This window comes from Mercenaria mercenaria, chromosome 16 (assembly GCF_021730395.1).
Source record: "Mercenaria mercenaria strain notata chromosome 16, MADL_Memer_1, whole genome shotgun sequence".
Lineage (NCBI taxonomy): Eukaryota > Metazoa > Mollusca > Bivalvia > Venerida > Veneridae > Mercenaria > Mercenaria mercenaria.
Window position 1 is genome coordinate 64,398,466 of NC_069376.1, and position 22,763 is coordinate 64,421,228.

At 34.2% G+C, this 22,763-nt stretch overlaps 1 protein-coding gene across 10 annotated transcripts in view; it reads right to left on the bottom strand.

The window, feature by feature from the left end:
* LOC123540335 (zinc finger protein 490-like) overlaps window positions 1-22,763 on the bottom strand; it is a 126,430-nt gene that overhangs the window by 60,026 nt on the left and 43,641 nt on the right. The window contains exons 5-6 of one of the 10 annotated variants that reach the window (XR_006684156.2): window positions 9,255-9,663; window positions 7,453-7,585 (exon numbers count right to left, since the gene is read on the bottom strand). The exons of 4 other annotated variants lie outside the window; for them this stretch is intronic. Coding sequence is in view for 5 of the 6 variants with exons in the window: in XM_045325275.2 (XP_045181210.2) it covers window positions 16,112-17,532 (1,421 nt within the window). In the remaining variant the exon portion in view is untranslated. Of the gene's footprint in view, window positions 1-3,063; window positions 5,727-6,965; window positions 7,586-8,572; window positions 9,664-9,799; window positions 10,434-15,003; window positions 17,533-22,763 lie in introns of those variants that run through there. 5 more of the 10 variants (XM_045325278.2, XM_045325282.2, XM_045325279.2 and 2 more) reach the window with 5 other exon arrangements.

Below are 22,763 nucleotides of genomic sequence, written 5' to 3' on the forward strand. Positions count from 1 at the left end.
AGATTTTCAAAAATTCCACTATACACGTAGAGGGAAAAGGGACTATGCCCCCTGGCGGCCATGTTTTAAGATGAATCAGTATAATTTGAACAATCTTGGTAAAGGGTGACAGAAGGACCATTTTGTGTGAAATCATTTTAAAATCAGACCTTTGGTTTAGAGGAGTCGTTTGAATATTTTTGGTAGAGAACCACACAAAGAACACCCAGACCAAGTTTCATCAAAATCCATTCAGTGTTTTTGTAGGAGATGTCATTTAAACACGTTTAAGACAGACTTCTTGACGGATGCATGGATGGACAACGCACACAGTATGATCAAAATGCCTCATAATGAGCATTCTTTACTCAAATGAGCTAAATAAGAAGCTGCGTTTTCAAAATGTTAAATCATGCCCTCAGTTGTATGACCAAAGGTACTGTTAGTTTAAACGTAATGGTCAAGTGAAGGTCAAGGTCATCTATATTAGGTCAGTTTGTACGTCTGGCCGGAAGGTTGTTGTGAATTAGTTAAAAATTAAGGTTTGAGAAGATGACATAATAGTTCGCCTTAGTGGTGTATTACTTCTTAAGTTAGTGGACCCGTAATGACGATCAGCAATTTCCAGTCGTTTACGTATTCTCCGTATGCGTTTTCGGCATTCTCCGTTTATTGTAAGAATAATTTTCTGTTATGACCGAAGAATGCCGAAATCGCATACGGAGAATACGTAAACGCACGGAATTAGCCGATTGTCATTACAGGTCCACTACCTTAATGTCATTGCTGCTAACCACTTTTTGCACTAAGAAATGACACATTTTGTTTCATTTGCTAGGCAAATATTCAACATGTGCATGTGCAGTTTAACACTATTGTATAATATGGAGGAATTTGCCATTACCTTAGACAAAACATAGTAGACACCAGTCTGAAAATCTAGTTTATTTTGCAACAGTACCATGAATTATCAACATATGTCTTCGCATATTACAGTTTTCTGAAAACCTTTTACTACAGAGTTTACAAACAAAAGGTCTCTCTCCAGTGTGACTTCTCATATGTCTCTGAAGATGCGAGGCAGATTGATAGAACCGTCCACAAAGCTTGCACTGCAGACCACTGTAATACTGGGTCTTAATGTACTCAGAGTTGTCTCCCTGCACTGCTAATATGGTACCTTGCTGCTGCTGAAAAACAGGATCTGCAAAAGATAAAGGTGAACTAGTTTCAGAAACACAAATAATATCAAACTGTCTGCAGAGTTATATGCCATGTGTAAGCAACAAAATCCTTTAGTCACTTCTAGATGTTTATTTCAAATAATATACCTGGTATAGCATAATATAACCAGCTTTCAATGGACCAAATAATGTCTATGAGCTCAAAAAAAAAAAAAAAAAAAAAAAAAAACAGCAGAAGGGAATTTTCAAACTCAGGTATTCAAATACACAACATTATCCGATTCCAACATATTTACTTTTTGACAAACATGCTTGCCAAGCAAACAAATATTGTATACACCTGAAGATTTATTTCAGTTACTCATTTTTTACACTTTTTACACAAAATTATGCAGTTATACAATCACAACAATAAATGCAGTTATTAAACAGCCACAATTAAGTCGACTATTTCCAGCTTTCTTCATCAATGTCCACTTAGAGCATAATATAAAACTAATTTTGATGACGCTATCTCCAAACTGGATGAGAGTTAGCATCAGTTTAAACTAATTTATTAAAGGCCCACTGTGAAGCAAGTTACTCAACTAATATTCACTCTCAACACCTCATTCCTGATGGAATCCATCGCCATGAGAGATGAGAGACCAGTTTCCCTTTTAATGCTGTACGCCAAGCAAAGGAACTACATTTTTCACATCTTTGGTATGGCGCGACTGGTGATTGAACCCACACACTCAAAGCAAATGCTCTACCACCAGGCTATCAAGGCGGTAGCAAGCAAGCATCCATTAACACTTGTTTCCTTAGTATTTAATTCACAATGTATATCATAGTTCCACAAGTTTTCCTTTTTAACATTATCATCACAATTCATTCCAGTAAAAATGATATGAAAATTTGACTAAACCACAAATCAATGAATGCAACTTCCGTCAAATAGTAAATTGTAAAATACAGTTACAATACAACATATGAGCCGTGTCATGGGAAAACCAACACTGTGGCTTTGCAACCAGCATGGATCCAGACCAGCCTGCGCATCCGCGCAGTCTGGTCAGGATCCATGCTGTTCGCTAACGGTTTCTCTAATTGCAGTAGGCTTTAAAAGCGAATAGCATGGATTCTGACCAGACTGCGCGGATGCGCAGGCTGGTCTGGATCCATGCTGGTCGCAAAGCCACTATGTTGGTTTTCTCATGGCACGGCTCAATTATGAACTATTATTAAATGTCACCCTCTGGTATATCAGATTTATGTTCAGTCATTGATCTCTCATGTCACATTTTGCATGGTATCTTCATTAATGACTTCAACCTGTAATCCTTTATTAAGCAATGAGCTTTCTTGTATTTGCATCCTACCCAGCAATGATACAACAAACACAATTTCAACAGATCCATTTCTTTATCAGAATCTCTACCCTTCACACAGTTTTTCAAAGCACATTTTAAAATCACTGTACTGAAATTGCTACAAGTGAATACTTTTTATTTATCCATATGTCTACTTCTCTCATGACTTTTCACAGCGTCTTTTCTTGTAGCTCTGTAGTCACAGTAACTACACTTGAAAGGCTTTTCTCCAGTATGAATTCTCATATGTCTACGTAGATGGTATGGTGTTGGCAAAATTTTTCCGCAGAAATTACAGATAAGATGAGAAATCTTTAATCCAGATTCCTTCTCTAGGTCACTTAACTGCTGCTCTTGTTGGACATGTTCTGTATCTGTTATAACATCTGAAACAGAAATAAAACTTTAAAATAACCACTTGTGTTTAACCACTCATATTGTTCATATTCTATAGAACAGCTCTTAACATCTACAACATGCTAGAAAACTAAAACCATTAAATAATTATGGAAGATACTGAACAAATCTGGTATATACTGATTTATTCATTTATTAATCTTTCATTTTTCAAGCATTTTTCTCAATCATACGTTTCACTTTATCAATCATTTGAAATTCATTTCAACATTATATGCAAGATCAAAATATCTTTCAGTCTCTCAACAACATATTTAACAATTTTACTTGAAGCTTCACCACTTGATAAAATACTGCACCTTGTGTACATTTAAACAAACAACTGCCCGCTCTCTATAAGTCTGATGTGTCAAATATGCATTTACACAGATGTCCGAATATGAAATATATACACAAAAGTGTAAACTATATATGTATTTACACAAATGTCTATAGTATACCATAAACATCAACAAGACTGTTTGTAGTATGAAAGAGTATTTACACAAATGTGTGAAGTTTGAAGTATGTACTTACACAAATTTCTTTAGTGTGAAGTATGTATTTACACAAATGTCTGAAGTTTGAAGTATGTACTCACATACATTAAGTATTTAGAAGAATGTCCGAAGTTTGAAGTATGTACTTACACAAATGTCTTTAGTGTAAAATAAACATCTACAATGGCTGAAGCGGTGTGAAATGTGTATTTACCCAAATGTGTGAGGTGTACAAAGAACATAGGTCTACAAAAATGTTTAAAACTGCAATAAAATATTTCTGAATTGTGAAAAATGTATCTACCTTTATGTCTAAAGTGCAAAATTATCTTCTTACAGAAAGAGTGAAATACTAACTTGATGTCTTTAACTGGAATATCTACCTTTACACAAATAACAATAATTGTGAACACCACATCTACACAAATAATACAATATATGTACAACATTAAGGTTTAGGAGTATAACACCAAAACACAGAAATATTTGATAAACGAACAACATCGTTACCAATATTTTACCTGACCATTACATGTTCTGCCGTACTGTCCCGTTAGACAGATACTTAAAATATTCTGAAAAAGTTGTCCCCCTTTGTAGAGTAATATACACGCTATCATTACAAAAACTACAAAACAAGTGTCAGTATACTGATATAAACATTGAATTCCGGAAAAGGACTGCCTAAAGGGGCCCCACTTCCAGACAGTCAAACGCCTTTAAAAACTCACTATTTTCAAAGAACTGTTACACATGTCCGTTTTGATGCATTTGCAATAGCGTGCGAGTGTTGAAATTTCACATAACTAGGTGGAACACAGTTTTCAGCAATTGTTTATTTCTATTTCTTTACAAATGGCATTCATTTTCAAAGGTGGACAACTTTTTCAGAATATTTTAAGTATCCGCCGTACGGCAGAACATGTAATGGCCAGGTAAAATATTGGTAACGATGTAGTTAGTTTATCAAAAATTCCTGTGTTTTGGTGATATACTCCTAAACCATAATACATGTATTTATATATACAAGTTAGAAATATGAACAAAAAATTATTGATAATTCAAAATGACCAAAGTTCTTATTACTGAAGCTGGTATGGCTGCAAGTTATAGTTGACTATGGCAATCATTCCAAAAACTAAAAAATTTCTGTGTTTTAATGATATACTCCTAAACCTTAATACATGTATTTATATATGCAAGTTAGAAATATGAACAAAAAATTATTGATAATTCAAAAAGACCAAAGTTCTTATTACTGAAGCTTGTATGGCTGCAAGCTATTGTTGACTATGGCAATCATTCCAAAAACTAAACCTTCTCAACTCAATTGAACATCATTTTATAACCATCATTCCTATTAATATATGTCCCAATGCTTTTTAAGACTGAAAAGATGAATATTCCTTTTTCCATAAATTGTCTGTATGCAGAATAAAAATACCTGTAACCTTTACCATGCTGAATTTCTAAAATGGACTGGTCCATTATTCAGTTTGGGCAGCATCACTTATTATTCAAAGTGCTGAAATATAGACTTATACAATGTATTAGATAAACAGATTGTGCCTTAACCTTTCTTCAACAATTTAAACGAGTTCAAATTTTATAGGATCCCACACAACTAGACATTTTCAGTTTCTCACAGCCATGTTACCCAAAAGAAGCAATTATTTTGGACCCGTCATGTTGTAGCTTTGAAGTTATAAGTCCTACCAGCTGTTGTATTGAATCGTCAATACGTATCGTGTATTGATCCATCTTTATTGCAATACATATCGTATCGATTTTTTCTATTCAATACACAGCCCTAGTCTGCACTGGTCCCAAAGGCAAAATCACTTGCCGCCAGAAAGGCTAAAGGTTACTGAACATATTCACGATTCTTTTTAACCATTATGTTGTCTTTATACAAATATAAAACTGAATCCAAAGTTAAGCATATTTGTAATTAACGGATGTGTGTTTTATCAACTGATGGGTTTGTAAGGATTTTTTGTATGCTGTACTGAAGCTGCACTGTCCACATTTGAACGGTTTCTCTTTCATGTGACTCAGTAAGTGTATTTTCACATTCTTCTTTGATGAAAATACTTTCTCACAGTTTTCAAATCCACACAGAAACACGGAAATCCCATCCACCTGCTTGAAAATGTATGTGCCTCCACCAGGCACACTGACTGTTGTTCCAGCAAGGTTCTGACCCTGTCTTGACGAGGATGAAATATCTTTTTTAAGAGGCAGACTGCTTGTAAACTTTTCTGATGCAGAGCAATAGCCTCCAGTCTCGGGTACTCGAAACTTCGGCATATCTGAAAGAATAAAATATCTCAAAATTTAATGTAACTGAAATATTTTCTCGGCAAATGAATTTGCAGAACAACAAATCTGTCTACACACTATTACTGAGTGAGGCAAGTGGTACATATGATATAGGTTGATACTCATATACATTCAAACAGGTTCACATTTTACCTCAATATACTTTAAATAATCAAAGTAACTACAGAGATAAACATTTCAGTGCAACAGTTCAGCTTTTAGAGTCTAATGAGTATTACTCAATCATACTGATTTGAACTGAGTACTGCCCAAACTGAATTCGCTGTCTTAAAACACTTAAGTCCAGGATCATTACACCAATATTATACTCACTTTTTCTGTTGGGATTTCTAAAAAGTTGAATTTACAGTGTTATAATGTTGAAACTTCTGTGGTAAAACATCACAAGTAATCCAAAAAACATCTGGGTGCATCTAATGACTAGGCAAACATGGTAACAAGAGTGAATGCCAAACCACTGTTTAATCTAGGGCAGGTTAAGTATCTAAAATGGACTGGGTCCATCATTCAATTTGGGTAACGTCATTTATTATTCGAAGGTGTTCACAGAAAATTAACTGACTGAATATTGAATAGTGCAGACTTGGTTTCCACTGGTTGCTAAGGCAGAATCACTTTTCGCCAGCACTGGCTGAAGGTTATCTTAAACCATTTTCAGTGTAAGAACTTTTACTTTACTGATGCCAAACTGTAGGGACCATCTACTGACCACACGCAATCATCCTATAAAGTTTGAGAACTGTTAGTTAATTTCAGTCTTAAAGGTCACTGTGACTCTGACCTTTTCCCTAGCAACCACTTACCCCCCAAAAATGATGGGTTTATATTCTGATCACTAGTAACTGTCCTATGAAGTTGAACAACTGTGGGCCACAGTATTCTTTAGTTATTGAGCAAAAACACCTTGTAGTCTTAAGGTCACTGTGAAGAGGAGCATGGAAGTTGGCAGATGACATGAAACGCGCCATGAGAAAATCAACATAGTGGCTTTGCGACCAGCATGGATCCAGACCAGCCCGCCCATCCGCGCAGTCTGGTCAGGATCCATGCTGGTCGCAAAGCCACCATGTTGGTTTTCTCATGGTGCGGCTCACATGTCAATACAAAGTTTTAATCAAATCAATAATACCCCTGGGTCACTGATACAAACTACTGAAATTATATTTCAACTAACATGAAACCATTATGAAAGTAGATAGAACTAGTGAAACCTTTAAAATCATTTTACTATCACATCATGGACAAAAAAAAAATCAAAACAGTTTATAAAACACTTGGTCAATGAATTAAAATTACAACAGAAATGAAAGCATATATATTTAAATTATTTATAACATGCATGTATATGTATCCTCAAGAAAATACTTTCAGTTGTGTCAAATAAGAAAAAATAAATTTCCAACAAATAAGTCAGATTCTGCTTAGCCGTATCTCTGTAAAGTTATGTCCCCTGAAAATGTTCAACCTAAACTACTAGAACATTTTCAACAGTTTCACAGGATTTTTGCATTATCTCAAAAATGAAACATCTGTTCATCACACCGATGTCACCAAAAAGTAGATCCATGTCTATTGTTTTCATGAACCCGAAGATAATCTTTTCGAGCACACTTATAGTCACAAAACCTGCATGCGAAAGGCTTCTCCTTCCAGTGAATTTTGACATGTCGCTCAATCATGTACTTATTTCTGAACTGTTTACTGCAGTTTCCATGACAACAAACAAACACATCTCCATTATTTGCTTCTATATAAAATTCTTTTATTGTATCTTCACTCTGACTGGTTGTATAGTGAGTCCGTATGCCATCTGACTGTGTCCCCAAATCTGAAAAGTTGAAACAAGCAATTATTAGTTATGATATTTATCAAGTGAGCAAGCACTGCTAAACTGAAACAGAAATGCAAGTTGGAAAACAAAGTATAACTTACATCAAGCAGCCACCTAAAGGAAGGCTAGTAAGTGTCCTTCGTAGGAAGAAAGAGTTGTTTGTTTTGGTGTATTTTCAATAAAGTCCCACTGCTGAGATTTCACATAACCAGGTTTAATGCAGTTTTTATCAGTTGTTTATTTTAATTTCTTTACAAGATTAATAACATTCTTTCTTAAAGGGGGACAACTTTAGGATCTTGGCATATGAGGCTATATACCAATAAAAGAAATTGTTCATTGTTTCATATAAAATTCAGCTACTTCAGAATAATTTTGTTACAGTTTCTAGATGTTCACTCCTTCGTAGACCTATTTTCCACAAGATATCCATACATTTGCTTCAAGAAAACGAAAAGTAAAAGGGGTGTTGAATAGTATGCAGTGAAATGCAAGTCAACTAAGTCAGGTACCCTCATATTGCCGCATTTCAGAAAGCGGTCCGCAGAATAAATACTCTACTTTCATTTTAAAGTAAACAACTTGAAAACATGCGAATATTAGCATGAAAAGTGTCCTATTTTATGTAAAAGTCATTCCACGAGTGAAATAACGCCCATTTGGCCCCGATTTACGCGCAAATGCGCGAAAAATGGAAAAATTAGGATCTATTTATTAGGGACTTCTTTCGACTACACCATGGAAGCACATTTTTGACCGAATTACTGCATTATAACCTATGAGGCAGTACTTTACAGCATGTATTTGACAGGTAGATTGTAGGTAAAGAGGACTTTTATCCCAATAATGGTAAGTTGAAGTAAAACATACAAACACTGGAACATCTTCTGTTTATTGTACTATTCTACTACTGAAATTACTAAGTTGAACAGTCACTTTGAGGAGTGTATTTGATTAAACATGTTAAAGATGGTTTGAAGTTGCTATGTGTTAAAATTTATTATAGACACATCTGGTAACCCATACAACCCAAGAATGCTGGGAGTTTAGTACAAGATGCGGGATGTAAAACACCCATACACAAGACATTTTTCTGAATTTCAATGTTATCTTTCAGCAATAAGTATGGGCTGGATTCACGACCAAAAGTTTTATAGTCTGACATGGTACCACTATATCAACTCAATGATTTTTCCACAACCAAACTTTATACATAGCACCGCAAGCCTGCATCAGTAAGTTTTGCAATCAAATTTTTTATCAACACAAAAATAACAAGTTTAACATTACACCGACACAATTATAAGTCATATAGCAACTTTCAAGCTTTGATCGTGGAGAAAGATCCCAGGTGCCCCTCCTTGCATTATTTCATCACGAGCGGGCACCTGGGCAGAACCACCAATCTTCTGTAATCCAGCTGGATTACATGACCTAGTACCAAAGACTTTTAAAAGCCTAACCAATCCTTTGTTAGAAGCCGTTTTCAGACTTTCATCCATTCAATGCTGTTGTTGTTCTTTTTCCAACTTTTCATACATCTACCACTCCTCATAGTCATTTTGGATTTCATTCCATTTTAATTTTGATAACATCTACAGTTTATATTTTTATTTTTTATCCACTTAACAATATATAGGAGAAATATCCTAAATGTGACAATTACCCGTATGATTATCAAATCTCAACCATTCCGAGAACGTATTTTTTGTCAGATATCTACATAAATTGATCGTGTTTACATCTTATATGCTGTCTCAGATTATCTTTCCTTGTACATCTAAATCCACAATATACACAAACAAATGGTTTTTCTTTCGTATGAATCCTTAAATGTCGAATCATCATATGCCGAGATGCGAACTTCTTCCCACACTTTTCAAACTGACATAGTAACATACTCAGACCGCCACTTTTAACTTCCACAAATGGCTGCAATTCAAAATTTGTGCTGTTGTTTTCTGACTGGTTCATCTGTTTCATCCTGTTTTCTGATTGGTGCAACTGTTCCATCCCATATTCAGGTTGGTTTAGGAGTTCCATTCTGTATTCTGACTGGTAAGTACTAATATCCTCTGAAAAGATATAAAGCCGATGAAAAATATGGAAACACTGAAGTTCTTGATTTACTGGAGGCTGTTAAAAACATTTGAATAAACTACATGGAACTACAAAGTAAATATTAATATTATACACTTGAACACTTTTGTTTTATTTTTCCTTTATTTTTTTTTTCAAGCAAACAGTACAGCCAAATCAAACTGGAAATTTAATTACAACTGAATTAAGTCAATATAAAGTCCAATACAAAAGCAGTTTTTGAAATTCTTCTACAGGTGTACCATAAAACAATATATTCAGTACAAGACAATATCCACAGTGACTCTAACAGGTTGACAAAGTTTGAACACAATATTATCCATCTTTAATATCCTACACGTACGCATACCATAATATTCCAATACAAACACACAGTAAATCAAGTTTTAGATTTGCAACAAAATTTAAATAAACACTCTCTAGAAAATCTTTAACGTCGCTTGCGAATGATTTCCAATAACAACGAATCACATATTATTATCAAAGAGATGTTTTGATTCATGAATTTTCAGTGAATCTTTCCGAGAACAACAATAGTTGCATAATCTACATTTAAATGGTTTTTCTTTTGTATGCACTCTTATATGTCTCTCGATGCCCTGACGACTTCCGAATTTTTTTCCACAATTTTCTAGAAGACAGACAAAAATGCTCATTTCACCCTCTCTTATCACACTGTATCCTCGAAAGGTGGCAGAATCCTCCACACCTCTGTAACATGTCAGTGACTGGTTTGGAAATGCATCTGAAACAGATATGTATAATAACTATAAAGTTAAAAGAGAAAACAAAATGTAGACATCTGCTATTTTAGCATAAGACAGGGTAACACGCTTGTTAGTTTTGTTGTGTTTTAAGAAACAATGACACAATTGAGGAAATATGGTTGAGTTTGTTACTACACTCAAGGAGGAAGATCCAGAACCTGCCTACAACCTTATACCTTCTTCAAGCTGTCTGGATGGCTAACTGCTATGATTAACAGAGATAAGGGGCCGTTGATTTAAAGTAAGCAAAAATTAATCTATCAGCCACAGAGGCCCCAATAACAATGACAAAGCACAAGTGCATGTACCATAATGATGATTTCCTACAGGTACCTGTAACATCTTATTTCAACTGTATATATATGTCAAAAATGGAAGATAGTTTAAGATTCTGGACAATTCCATCTAAAAACAACATACACACATTACAGGGCTCCACAAATTCTTTGAAAACAACTTGCCCTGCCTAGAATTTTCACTTGTCCTGCTTCATATATATACTTGTCCTGCAATTCACTAAGAAAATGATAATTTTACAGACAGGGTCTTGTTCTTGACTATATAAAGTACTGTAATGTGGTACCATATGGAGTTGGGCTGACTTTAGTGTTGTGACTGTTTAGCTATCTTGTTATTTCATAGCTCCATTTTAATTAGATTTATCATGAATTAATTGTCATTAATTCTTTTTACTTAATAATTAAGTCTTTTAGGACAAGTACTACATCAAGTTAACACACCCAGACCTGATTTTACTCATATTTACAATCGGACAAGTGGATTTGTCAAGTCCTGTATTGGCAAAAATAATTTTGTAAATCCTATAGGTTGTTGGGCTTAACATCACAGTGACACAAATCCAGATTTTGGTGTCGGAGACTACAGGTGCTCCTGCGGGCTTCTTTTCAGCCATGAGCAAGCACCTGGACAGAACCTTTCATAAGCCAGTTGAATGACTTCCTCACATGAAAGAGTTCAGTACCCCTAGCAAGAATTTGAACCAACAGTGGTGACTGACTTCGGTTTGTAGTGCAATACTTGTATTGAGAGGCTAAACTCAAGCTGTCAAACGGTTTAAGCAGAATATGATGCATGTTACATTGCAAGATTTTTCTACATAAAAGATACAGCTGTTTGTTTAACACTTATATACTATACCGACCACTGTTGGCCCAAAATTTCTTTAGTTACTGGGTAAGGACAGGCATAGGCTAACCTATTGACTGACATGACCAAAACATTATATCTCCTCTTTCCCCTGGTGTAGCTGAAGTATTAGCTCTCTTAATTCTTTCGAATGTTAAGACAAGAAAGCTGAACAAACTGTTTTCAAGGCAACAGTCAAAACTATTTTTCCACCCAAGGTTAAGCAAGGTTCCCAAGACTTCAATTCTTTCCCCATAGTTGGACACCAACGTGTGCCTATTTACACTACTCCACGTCATAACATTTAGAGTAGCAGAATAAGGCACCCTTGGGTATCCAATGATGATACTTCCCTGGAGGCAGGCAAATAGTTTTAGCTCCAGCCAGATGAAGCCAGTCAAAGAAATTAACTATGTAACAAAGAGATGAATCGTATCTATGGTTTTCCAAAAGGTGCTTATTTTTCTAAAAGGAAATTATTGTTGTGTGTACTAGACTTCTATTCTGACTATCGACTCAAATTTTGTAAATACTAGGATTTATAACGCTTAAAACCTTCAAAATCTTGTTTCTTCATTGCATTTATCACATGCAATTTCCCCAGTGTAACAACCTCCACATAAGGAACATAAGTACAGTCTTCCCCGTAGTGTTTGCCATGAAAGGTTACTTTTATAGTACTTGCCATGAAAGGTTACTTTGTACAGACTTCCCAATAGTGCTTGCAATGGAAAGATTACACATACAAAATATAACAGTATCACACTAACACACCCACATAACTAGATGGAATATATAAAACTATAGGGAATTTCAACCATTTTATTTATGAATAAAAAGATGACATCATAGTGTATTTTCACAAGAGATGTACAGGTCATGCAAAATAATACAAGAGGGTCATAATGGCCCGAAGCTGCTCACCTTATCTTGAACACTCAACCATCACAATATGTCATTGTATAAAGATAACATATATTGTTTTAGTATGTAACTCTATTGACAAGAGCAGTTTCATAAGAATCCAGTCTTTTTTTCCTTTTTTTTTTGTTTTTAAGTGTTAATGTTTTCTATGATATAACCAATTACCTAACATTTTAATGCCCAGGTTTTGTTTGTTTGTTTTGGGTTTAACGCCGTTTTTCAACAGTATTTCTGTTACGTAACGGCGGGCAGTTAACCTAACCAGTGTTCCTGGATTCTGTACCAATACAAACCTGTTCTCCGCAAGTAACTGCCAACTTCCCCACATGAATTATCAGAGGTGGAGGACGAATGATTTCAGACACAATGTCTTTTATCAAATCGTCACGGAGAACATACGCCCCACCCGAGGATCGAACTCGCGACCCCGCGATCCGTAGACCAACATAACTCAGTTGCCATTAACTTCAGAAAGACAACAATTTTCTAACCAGATTCTATGTATATGGGTGGTTTTCAAAATAATGAAGCAAAAGTGTGACATAGGGGTTGAAAATTCAAACTTATTTCTTAGGGTGGTCACCTATTTTTTATGATAGCAAATACTTCAAATTTGAAGGAAATAACTCTCAGAAAGTGTTGAGACATGCCAATAAGAAAATATTTCAGCCTTTAATTCGAAAGTTCAGTGATTTTCCCATAAGATGGGTGATAAATGTTGCAGTGTTTTATGACAGGGAAATATGTATAACAGTAATTTTTTCAACATAAATGATAAGTAATGGGTGTATGTGTATGGTTTGAAACTTATTTAATCATATGTTTGTGGACATTGGTTTTTAAAATCACCCTTTCTGCACAAATCTGACATGAAAATAAAACTTTACCTAGAAAAGTTGTTGCTGAATGCAAAATAACTAACATATAATTATAAAACCTATTTTTTTCTCTCACTTTGCATGTTTATAAACCACATGCCAAATTTCAAGAATGTCCAGTAATTCTAATTTCTAGAATTGTCAGCTCAAAATTGAGTTATTTTACAGATGCACAGGGGACACATACTGAAGATCAGTGTAATATTCATCCATTATTAGTTTTCTATTCATAAAAAGACTAATGGTAATCAGCTTTAGACAAATACTATTAAAAAATAGTTTATTCCACATAATAACTACAAAATTGAAAAATTTCACTACAAACACATGAAAATTCAACAGAATGTAGTGCTTTAAATGAAAAAATAAGTGACTTTATACATAACTAACACATTGAAATCATTTAGGTTACATGCAATGCTTATTCATAGTAGAAAAATGACAAAATGCCATGCATGATAAAATGGAATAGTAAAATTCATACATACTTTATAATGTTACTAAAAAGGGTGCACAGGGGACAAATTGTATCAAAATATTTATTCATAGAATATGTTCATGGTAAGTAAAATTCTTTTAACTATGCAATATTTACTAGTGAACATTACATATTTAGGTAAACTTAAGAGCTTAAGAAGCAATAAAATTGATGTTTCCAGTTTTAAACTTGAAAATTGGCAACTTCAGAAGAAAATGCAAACAATGAATTTTAAATTGTCCAGGGTTTCTTATATAATGCTAAATTATAAAGTAATGCCTAAATTTTGCATTCACACTGCTAAGAATATAGAACTGCCACCACAAATTACTGTAATGCTATGATAATTGATATATGTCAAAAAAGGGTGCACAGGGGACATCACTTTTGGCTCTGTGAATGTTTAACAGTCAGTAATATGTGAAGTTGAACGCTGCTTTTGTATCTGCTGTAACTCCCTTTCAAGGAAAATAAAGTAAAATCCCATTTTGTTTAAAGAATAAAAGAAATCTGACTCTTAACAACTGAAAAGGTGCACAGGGGACATTTTTAGGTGTATAGACATCCATCAAGTTTCTGAGAAAGTTGATTTATTAAAGAAAAAAATCATACTGTGTCTTCACAGCTGAAAGGATAAAGATCTTAGAAAAACATTAAGACTTTAGAAAAGTAATAGGGTTATGAAATTGTAGTGTTCAACATTTAAATTTAGTATTTTTTTCACTATTTTTTGTGAAGGGGGTTCCATCACAAGATGTGAAATATTGGTAACAATAAGATGTAGGTAATGAAAAGAAGTATTTTATTTAAATGTGCAGAGTTTAAGTTACACAAAAAAGCCAAAGCTGTAACAATAAAGCATGGTTTTAAAAAGTAAGCCACAGTTGAAAACTATACTTCATGTAAAATGTCACACTTTTTTGGGTGCACAGGGGACAAAATTAGCTATATAATTTAAAATAACTTTAAAACTGTTTGAGTCATTAAGCTGAAATTGCACACATTTATTGACTACATTGAGTTGGATATAATTTGTCCCAATATACATTCTAAAACTAAACTGAATTAAAGTAAGGTGAGAGAAAAGAAAAAGCTTCATTATTTTGAAAACCACCCATATCAAGAATAAAACGTGGCCTTGGAGTAATAATTTTAAACAAACAAGTTTTTGAACCCAGATGAACCTGGGTTTCAAACTTTTAATACTGTTTGATCAACCATTTTCATAAAAGTCTTTCCCTATTTTCTTATTAAATATAGAACAATACAACTGATGTTATAGAACTCCAACAGTTCTTACTGTGGTAACAGGATCTTTTAAGTTTACAAAATACCTGTATTAGTTTTGAATTTCTTGTCAAAAAAAAAAAAAATGATATCCTTTTTTTTTATTTCTGACATCATTTTTTTTTTTTAAATATCAAATTTTGACTTTATTTGTGAAAGGATTGTTGAAAAATTTCAAGATATCTTTGTCATCGAAAAAGCAATATTTCCATGCAAAAAGTTTGTTTTCTACAACAATTCTTCAATTCTTTTTCTTTAATTGTGATTTTGTGAAACTTTTACAACACGAAAAAAATCATTATAAACTGACAGTATTAAGATATTTTCAAAATCCAAAAAGATTCTACTAAAGCCCTAAGAGAGCTTTTAAAATGATGTATAGTTTACATCTGGATCTTGCACAATACAGTCGCAATTCATGAAAAACTGTGATAATGTGACAGTAGACTGACAGGGTCAAAATTTTGTTGAGGCAAACGTTATCACCAAGTTTCATCATGACTGACCTCTAAAAGAGTGTTATAAATACAGTTGTGGATAATTGACAACTGATGCATGATCATTCACCTACGAACAGCTCAACCAAAGGTTTAGCCAAGCTAAAAATACAGCAAAAAACACGCAGAATGTAACTGTTCAGAAAAAACACAATTTCCAACTTTTCAAAAGTCATTATGATACTGTGAAAAATTACACAAAGACTCAAAGAAGAGCTGTCTGTGAAAATCAGCATTAAGCTATAAGCATTTCTGTTAGTATAAAACTTCTCTATGTCGGGCTATAACACTTGTCTGGACTTTAAACTATACCGGGTTCAATAAAGTATTCTTTTTGTCTAGTTTTAATGTGAATGTCTTTATACTGCTGGATGTAAAAGTTCAGCCCAATAAGATATTGCCACAACTTGTGTACCATTAAAACACCCAAGTAAAAGTCATTATTTTTAAGTGTCAGCTGCAAAAGGCCAAACCTCATCTTTTCCTAGATTATGAATAGTCTCTCTATGGCGGTGGAGTGTTGACTCATTCTTATATGCTTTTTCACAAACATCACAAGGGAATTCCCTCTCAGATGAGTGAGTGATCATATGTCTTTTCAACTTCCAAGAGCTTGGGAATTTCTTACCACAAATTCTACAATGGTTCTTACTCTCTAATAAAACTGCCGACATACCTATAACATCTGCAGGTTTATATTTAGTATCAGCTTCATCAAATGATATAGCTGTACTATCAACAGTTGATAAAATGCTTATATCACCTTCTGTATCTTCATTAAAGTCATCCAAATGTTTGCCTTCACTATCTTCTACTTTTGCGGAGGTTCCTTCTAATTCTAACAGTTCAAAGGTTTCTGCATTTGCTGCAGCCTCAGTATTTACACCTAATTCTTCCTCTGCACTTTTTGTCTCTTTATCTGTACCTATGAATGCAGCTCCCATTATATTTGAAATATCATTTCTATTTTTCTTCAATAATAAACCTTTAACATTCCCAGATGTTTTATTCTGATCTTCAACCACCTTATGCACACACCTCCTATGTTCTTCTAAATATGGCATTATGCCAAACATTTTCCCACATATCTCACAGCAAAACTTCTTCTTTGAATGGTTCTGATGATGATGGCGTATCAAACAAGTTCTGTATGCAAAACACTTGGAACAAATTTTACAAATAAAAGGTTTTGCACCAGTGTGCGTAACCATATGTTCTCTCAGTCTGACTGGAAGTGTGAAACTTTTAAAACAAATGCCACACTTTTTTTCTTTCTGCAGTGGAAATTCAACTTTACCATCTTTATGCATGCGCTTTAAGTGTTCTTTTAAGCTTTCTCTGAACCCGAACCCTTTCCCACATAACTCACAAAAGTACTTTTTTTCACCTGTATGAACAACTAAATGGCGTTCAATTTTACTTTTCTTTTCAAATCTCTTGCCACATATTTTACATGCATGTTTCTTTTTTATTTCATTTTCTGTATTTGGCAAATATTTAGCCAGTTCTTTCAGTGAGTTTTCAGTAACTTCAGATTCGTAAGTTCTCCTACTTTGTACTACATTGTTTAACTCATCCATACCTGGTTCCTCCTTCACTGATCTATTTAGTAACACATTTTTGCCTATTTTGTCCTGAACTACATCTTTACAATCTTCATTATTCTCTTTGCCACCTTCCATGAAGCATTCTTGGATCTTTGAATTGTCCATCACCATATTTTCTTCAATCTCCCCTTTAACAGTTTCTTGTTCAGAAGAACTGGTAATGGTCTTTATAACATTAATTGCTCTTTTCAGTTGCGCATCATTTTCTCCAAGCTTTGAGAAGTCTTTAACTATCAAGTGAAGAGGGTAGACACGATTCTCTGTAAAATAACAAACAAAACAATTTATAATAACTTTAGCAGTTACAAATCTCTGGCAAGTACTATCTATTCTGAGAATTTGAACAAGCACATCACATAATTATCATACAGGGAAGATTGTAAATTATTTCAATATGGAGCAAGATTGCATCAATCAATGTGTATATGATTGCCCATTTATATTCCAAATTTGCAGGTAATTGTACTAGCCCCAATCCGTGACTCTAGTTACCTCCCCTGACGGTCCATCCACAGAGTCAAAAGCAACAATTATTTAAAATCGGAGTGATCCTGGTACTTCAGTCTTTCAGACATGATTGCAAGCATAATGATGATTTAATGGCGAAAAGAAAAATATTTGGAATAGCAAATTTATTCTTGTGCTTGTCTTGTGAAATACACAATATGTCATGTCATGAGCTCTTCGTAGTACCTGAAGAAAGTCAACCACTGACCTACATTATCTATTTGTTTTTCCGCCATTGGTGACATCACAGCTTTATTACGTCACTTTTGGCACATTTCATTCATTTTCAGGTACAGGTATCGGATCAGCACAACTTCTAAGGCTAATTCTAAATGTATTAGCGAAATATTATTTGTACATTTACTGTACATCTAAAGTTAAATTACAAAATTTGAAAACAAAACAGATATTGGGAGAGATCTATATATATATAATATATATATTCTCATGTGCTTGTTCCTTCAGGAACACCCGAAAAAACTTTGGTGAACAAATCAAGTACGACTTCACACTGTGCTAAATGCTGTATGTTCATGCATATATTTGATAGCAGTTTTTCTATAGTTTTTTATGCAGAACATGTTAAATGTTTCTGTTCACGAGATAAATGTACTACCTATAGCAATTAAAATATTTCTTTCATTTTTCATACTGCGAAGCTTATAATTTATGTTCACATTTTAATCACTAATGATTACACCTGTGTTCGGACGTGGCTGAGTTGGACGTAATATCAGACTGAAATGAAATGAAAGTGATAATTACCTCACAAGTTGGACTAGTAATTGTACATAATGATGTCATTAATTTATAAACAATTTTGCACAATAAATATAACTTCTGTAATGCTTGAAAGGCTTAAACATAAATTGCAATGTAGCATATTACTGCTGGCTTTTCAACAAGTTTGGTTACTGCTGTTTTCATGCACCTTAAAATTCCATGCAAGATTGGCTACTGCTGAAATTTCAACTGAACACTGGCAAATTTTCCCAAAACTAATTACTACTGAAATTTTAACCAGACTGGATTGCGGAATTTCCAAAGACTAGCTACTGCTGTACTTTCAACCAGACTGGGCACTGTTGAATTTCTTCAAGACAGGCTTCTGCTGAAATTTTAACTAGATTTGCCAACTAGTTACTGCTGAATATTAATGGAGAGTAGATAATTTTTCTTAGAAAAAAATGGCCACAGCTTTATAACAGACTGGTCATTGTCAACTTTTAAATCACACCATTCTACCCATAAAAGTAGCTGTTGCCACTTTGTAGATGAGACTATTTGATAAATACTGCACTGCAGGCACTGGTTGGATCTGAAACTTCTTGAAAAATATAAAAATCTTGCAGAATCTCTTCAGTCCAAATCTGCAGAAAGTAAACAAGTAGCAAAAATGTAAGAACACAATTCTATATCTGTGATAGTTTAAGAGTTTTCTGAAAAGACTCAAGTGAAGAAAACTACACAACTACAAAGAGGCATCAGGGACTATGCCATGTCTTTTTTGATAAGCAGAATCTTGAATCTTTCTAACTGTTGCAGAATCTAATTTAAAACTGGAATTCATTAATTTCAAACTGGAATTCATCTGCAGGTATTCACCCTGGCAAGGAAAAGAAATCTGTTTTGAAACAGACTAGATGAAACGATACTGATACCTTTACCATACACCATGTATACCAACATGAATAAGAAACACCCTTTTCAAAAATATATACATGCTAAAAAATATTAAGTCATACAATTGATATATACAACCATGAGAATACAAAAATGGAAGTTTTTATAGTACCAGAAAATAACAAAAATGTCTATTTCAGTAACTTCCTCACTATACAAACAAAGTCATCAACTGCTAAAGTTAATTCAGTTTCCCCTTTGAGAGAGAATAGTTTATGCGCGAGGTGCAGCTGATCCTGAATAATCCTTCTGTGCCAATCAACAGATAATACCACTGTCTATATCTAATACATGAAAGTTTCTAAAATGTACTTCAGTAAATGTTTGGAAAAAGTTTGGAGTTGTTACATCACTCATACCTGACACATTTTTAGAGACAGTTTCATCCAAGCTTTCTCTCATTAACATGGCAAGGACGTTGAGTAAAATGGAGCTTAAACTTATGAGGGGAATGATGGCCCTAAGTTGTTCACCTCAGTATGATTGCTCTTTGTGACAATGTGAAGGTCACTCGAACCATTGTTCAGTACAACACATTCCTCTATACAAAAGAGGATATCTCTTCTTTATATTAATTAGTGTAGTTAAGTGATGTTATGATTTTGTTGGGGGTTAACGTCATCCACTATAAAGCCTCTAGTGTTTAAACATGATTCATTTCTGTAACATATAAGATTCTGGAGGGGCTGAACTTCTACTCTAGAAACATGAAACCAAGGTCCTGGTATTATAATTATATCCTTTTACAAATCTTCAAACCAACCCACCTAAATCAGATTTTCATTAATACAAAGCTAAGTTCAAAACTCAGCTTATCAACATAAGACTGACAAATAAGTTTTCAATTTTGTTTCATGTTCATATACATTAGCAAATAGTACAAATGATAATATAACATATCACTACAAAAGGTGTTGTTTTTTAAATGCAAAATCTTCTGTCATCAGCATACATTGGATACCAGTTTTTGCAAGTATTTTCTTCCATAGCTATAATATACTTGGTCAAGGCAATATTACAAATATTTAACAGAGGCAGGAGTTATTCTAATCAAGTTTACACATACAAAATACAGTTTCTGCAGCTACCCAGGTGATATTAAAGATGTCATTGCCAAGCTTTTGATGTGAGTAACTGTACATGAGCATTATACTGTGAACCAAGACTCACTTGAGCATCAAGGCTCACCCAAACAATTCAGATAGATTGGACCTTTGATATCAATTTATGACCTTGACCTACCCAACCAGCTAATGGCTCTTCTGACTTTTCAAACATGCTTAATCGTCTCATTTCAACCTACTTATATGCCTTGAATGGTAATAAAATTATGCTCCAGACATGCATGGATCAATTTGTGGGTCAAAAAGTTCTGCCAATTCCAGACTTTTCACAAGCGGAATTATTAGGGAATCACTAAAATCTGTATGTGCATAATATTTACACATCATCTTACCATTCATGGTAATGGGTATAAAAAGCCTGATTTGCACATTGTTTACAACATGAAATTTCAAAATAAAGAATGTTATGATTATGTAGCTGTCTCTATAAGATATAAGTTTATCAAAGCATTTAATACATGGTGTGTAAGTAAAATATTTCTAGTGTATGCTGGCTGATATTTAAGAAATTCTCAACCATTTCCACATATACAGTACGACAGACTGACAGACAGATGTATGTGCCATGACATAATACATCCTGTTTTCAAACAAGAGGGCCAAGATTGCCCTAGGTCGCTCACCTGAGTAACACAAAATAACAGTGTAAACATGCTTTACCTATTAATTTCATGAAGACAAATATTCTGACCAATTATCATAAAGACTGGACCAAAAAAACGTGGCCACTTGAGTGTAAACAGTGACGTAGTTTTCTACCAAACATGACCCAGATTCGAACTTGTCCATTTCATGAAAACAGACATTCTGACAAAGTTTCAGGAAGATTAGAGAAAAAAAAAGTGGCCTCCAGGGTGTATACAAGCTTTTCCTTTGATTTTACCTAATGACCTAGTTTTTTGACTCCACGTGACCCTGATTTGAAAGTATCCAAAAATTCATGATAAAAACATTCTGACCAAGATTTATGTAGAATAAAAAATGTGACCCTTAGGGTATAAACAAGCTTATTTTTTTATTTGACCTCGTGACGTAGTTTTTGACCCAACATGACCTAGATTCAAACTTGACCCAGAGATCATCAAGTCAAACATTCTGACCAAATTTCATTAAGATTGGGTCAAAATTGCGGCCTCTAGAGTGTTCACAAGCTTTTTCTATGATCTGGCCTACTGACCTGGTTTCTGACCCCACATGACCCAGTTTCAAACTTGACCTAGAGATCATCAAGACAAACATTCTGACCAAGTTCCATGAAGATTGCGTCACAACTGTGGCCTTCTAGAGTGCTCACACGCTTTTCCTTTGATTTGACCTGGGTACCTAGTTTTTGACCCCATATGACCCAGTTTCAAACTTAACTTAGTGATCAGCAAAGCAAACATTCTGATTAAGTTTCATAAAGATTAGGTCAAAAATGTGGCCTCTAAGTGTTCACAAGCTTTTCCTATGATCTGACCTAATGACCTAGTTTTTGACCCCATATGACCCAGTTTCAATCTTAACCTAGAGATCATCAAGACAAACATTTTGACCTTGTTTCTTGAAGAGTGTTCACAAGCTTTACCCCTGATTTGACCTGGTGACCTAGTTTTTGACCCTACATAACCAAGATTTGAACCTGACCTAGAGATCATCAATACAAACATTCTGACCAAGTTTCATAAAGACTGGGTCACAATTGTGGCCTCTAGAGAGTTCACAAGCTTTTCCTTTGATCTGATCTAGTGACCTAGTTTTTGACCGTCGAACTTGACCTAGTGATCATCAAGACAAACATTCTGACAAAGTTTCATATAGATTGGATCACAGCTGTGGCCTCTACAGTGTTCACAAGGCAATTGCTGATGCACGACAGACGACGGACAATGACCATTCACAATACCTCACCTTGAGCACTTCATGCACAGGTGAGCTAAAAACGGTCTCATAAAAATTGCTCAATAAATTTATCACATAAATATATATTTTTTTAATTTCCATGACAGATTACACAAGTGATTTAAAACACGCATTAATAATTCTTTATTAATATCAATTTCAACTGTTCTGACCTTTAAGTTTTTTTTGTTTTTTTTTTTGTTATAAACTCTAAATGGCACTACTGTACTCAAACAATATGGACAAGAGCTGTGTGTAAAACACCTATATATCCCCCTATGATGGCCTGTAGGAGG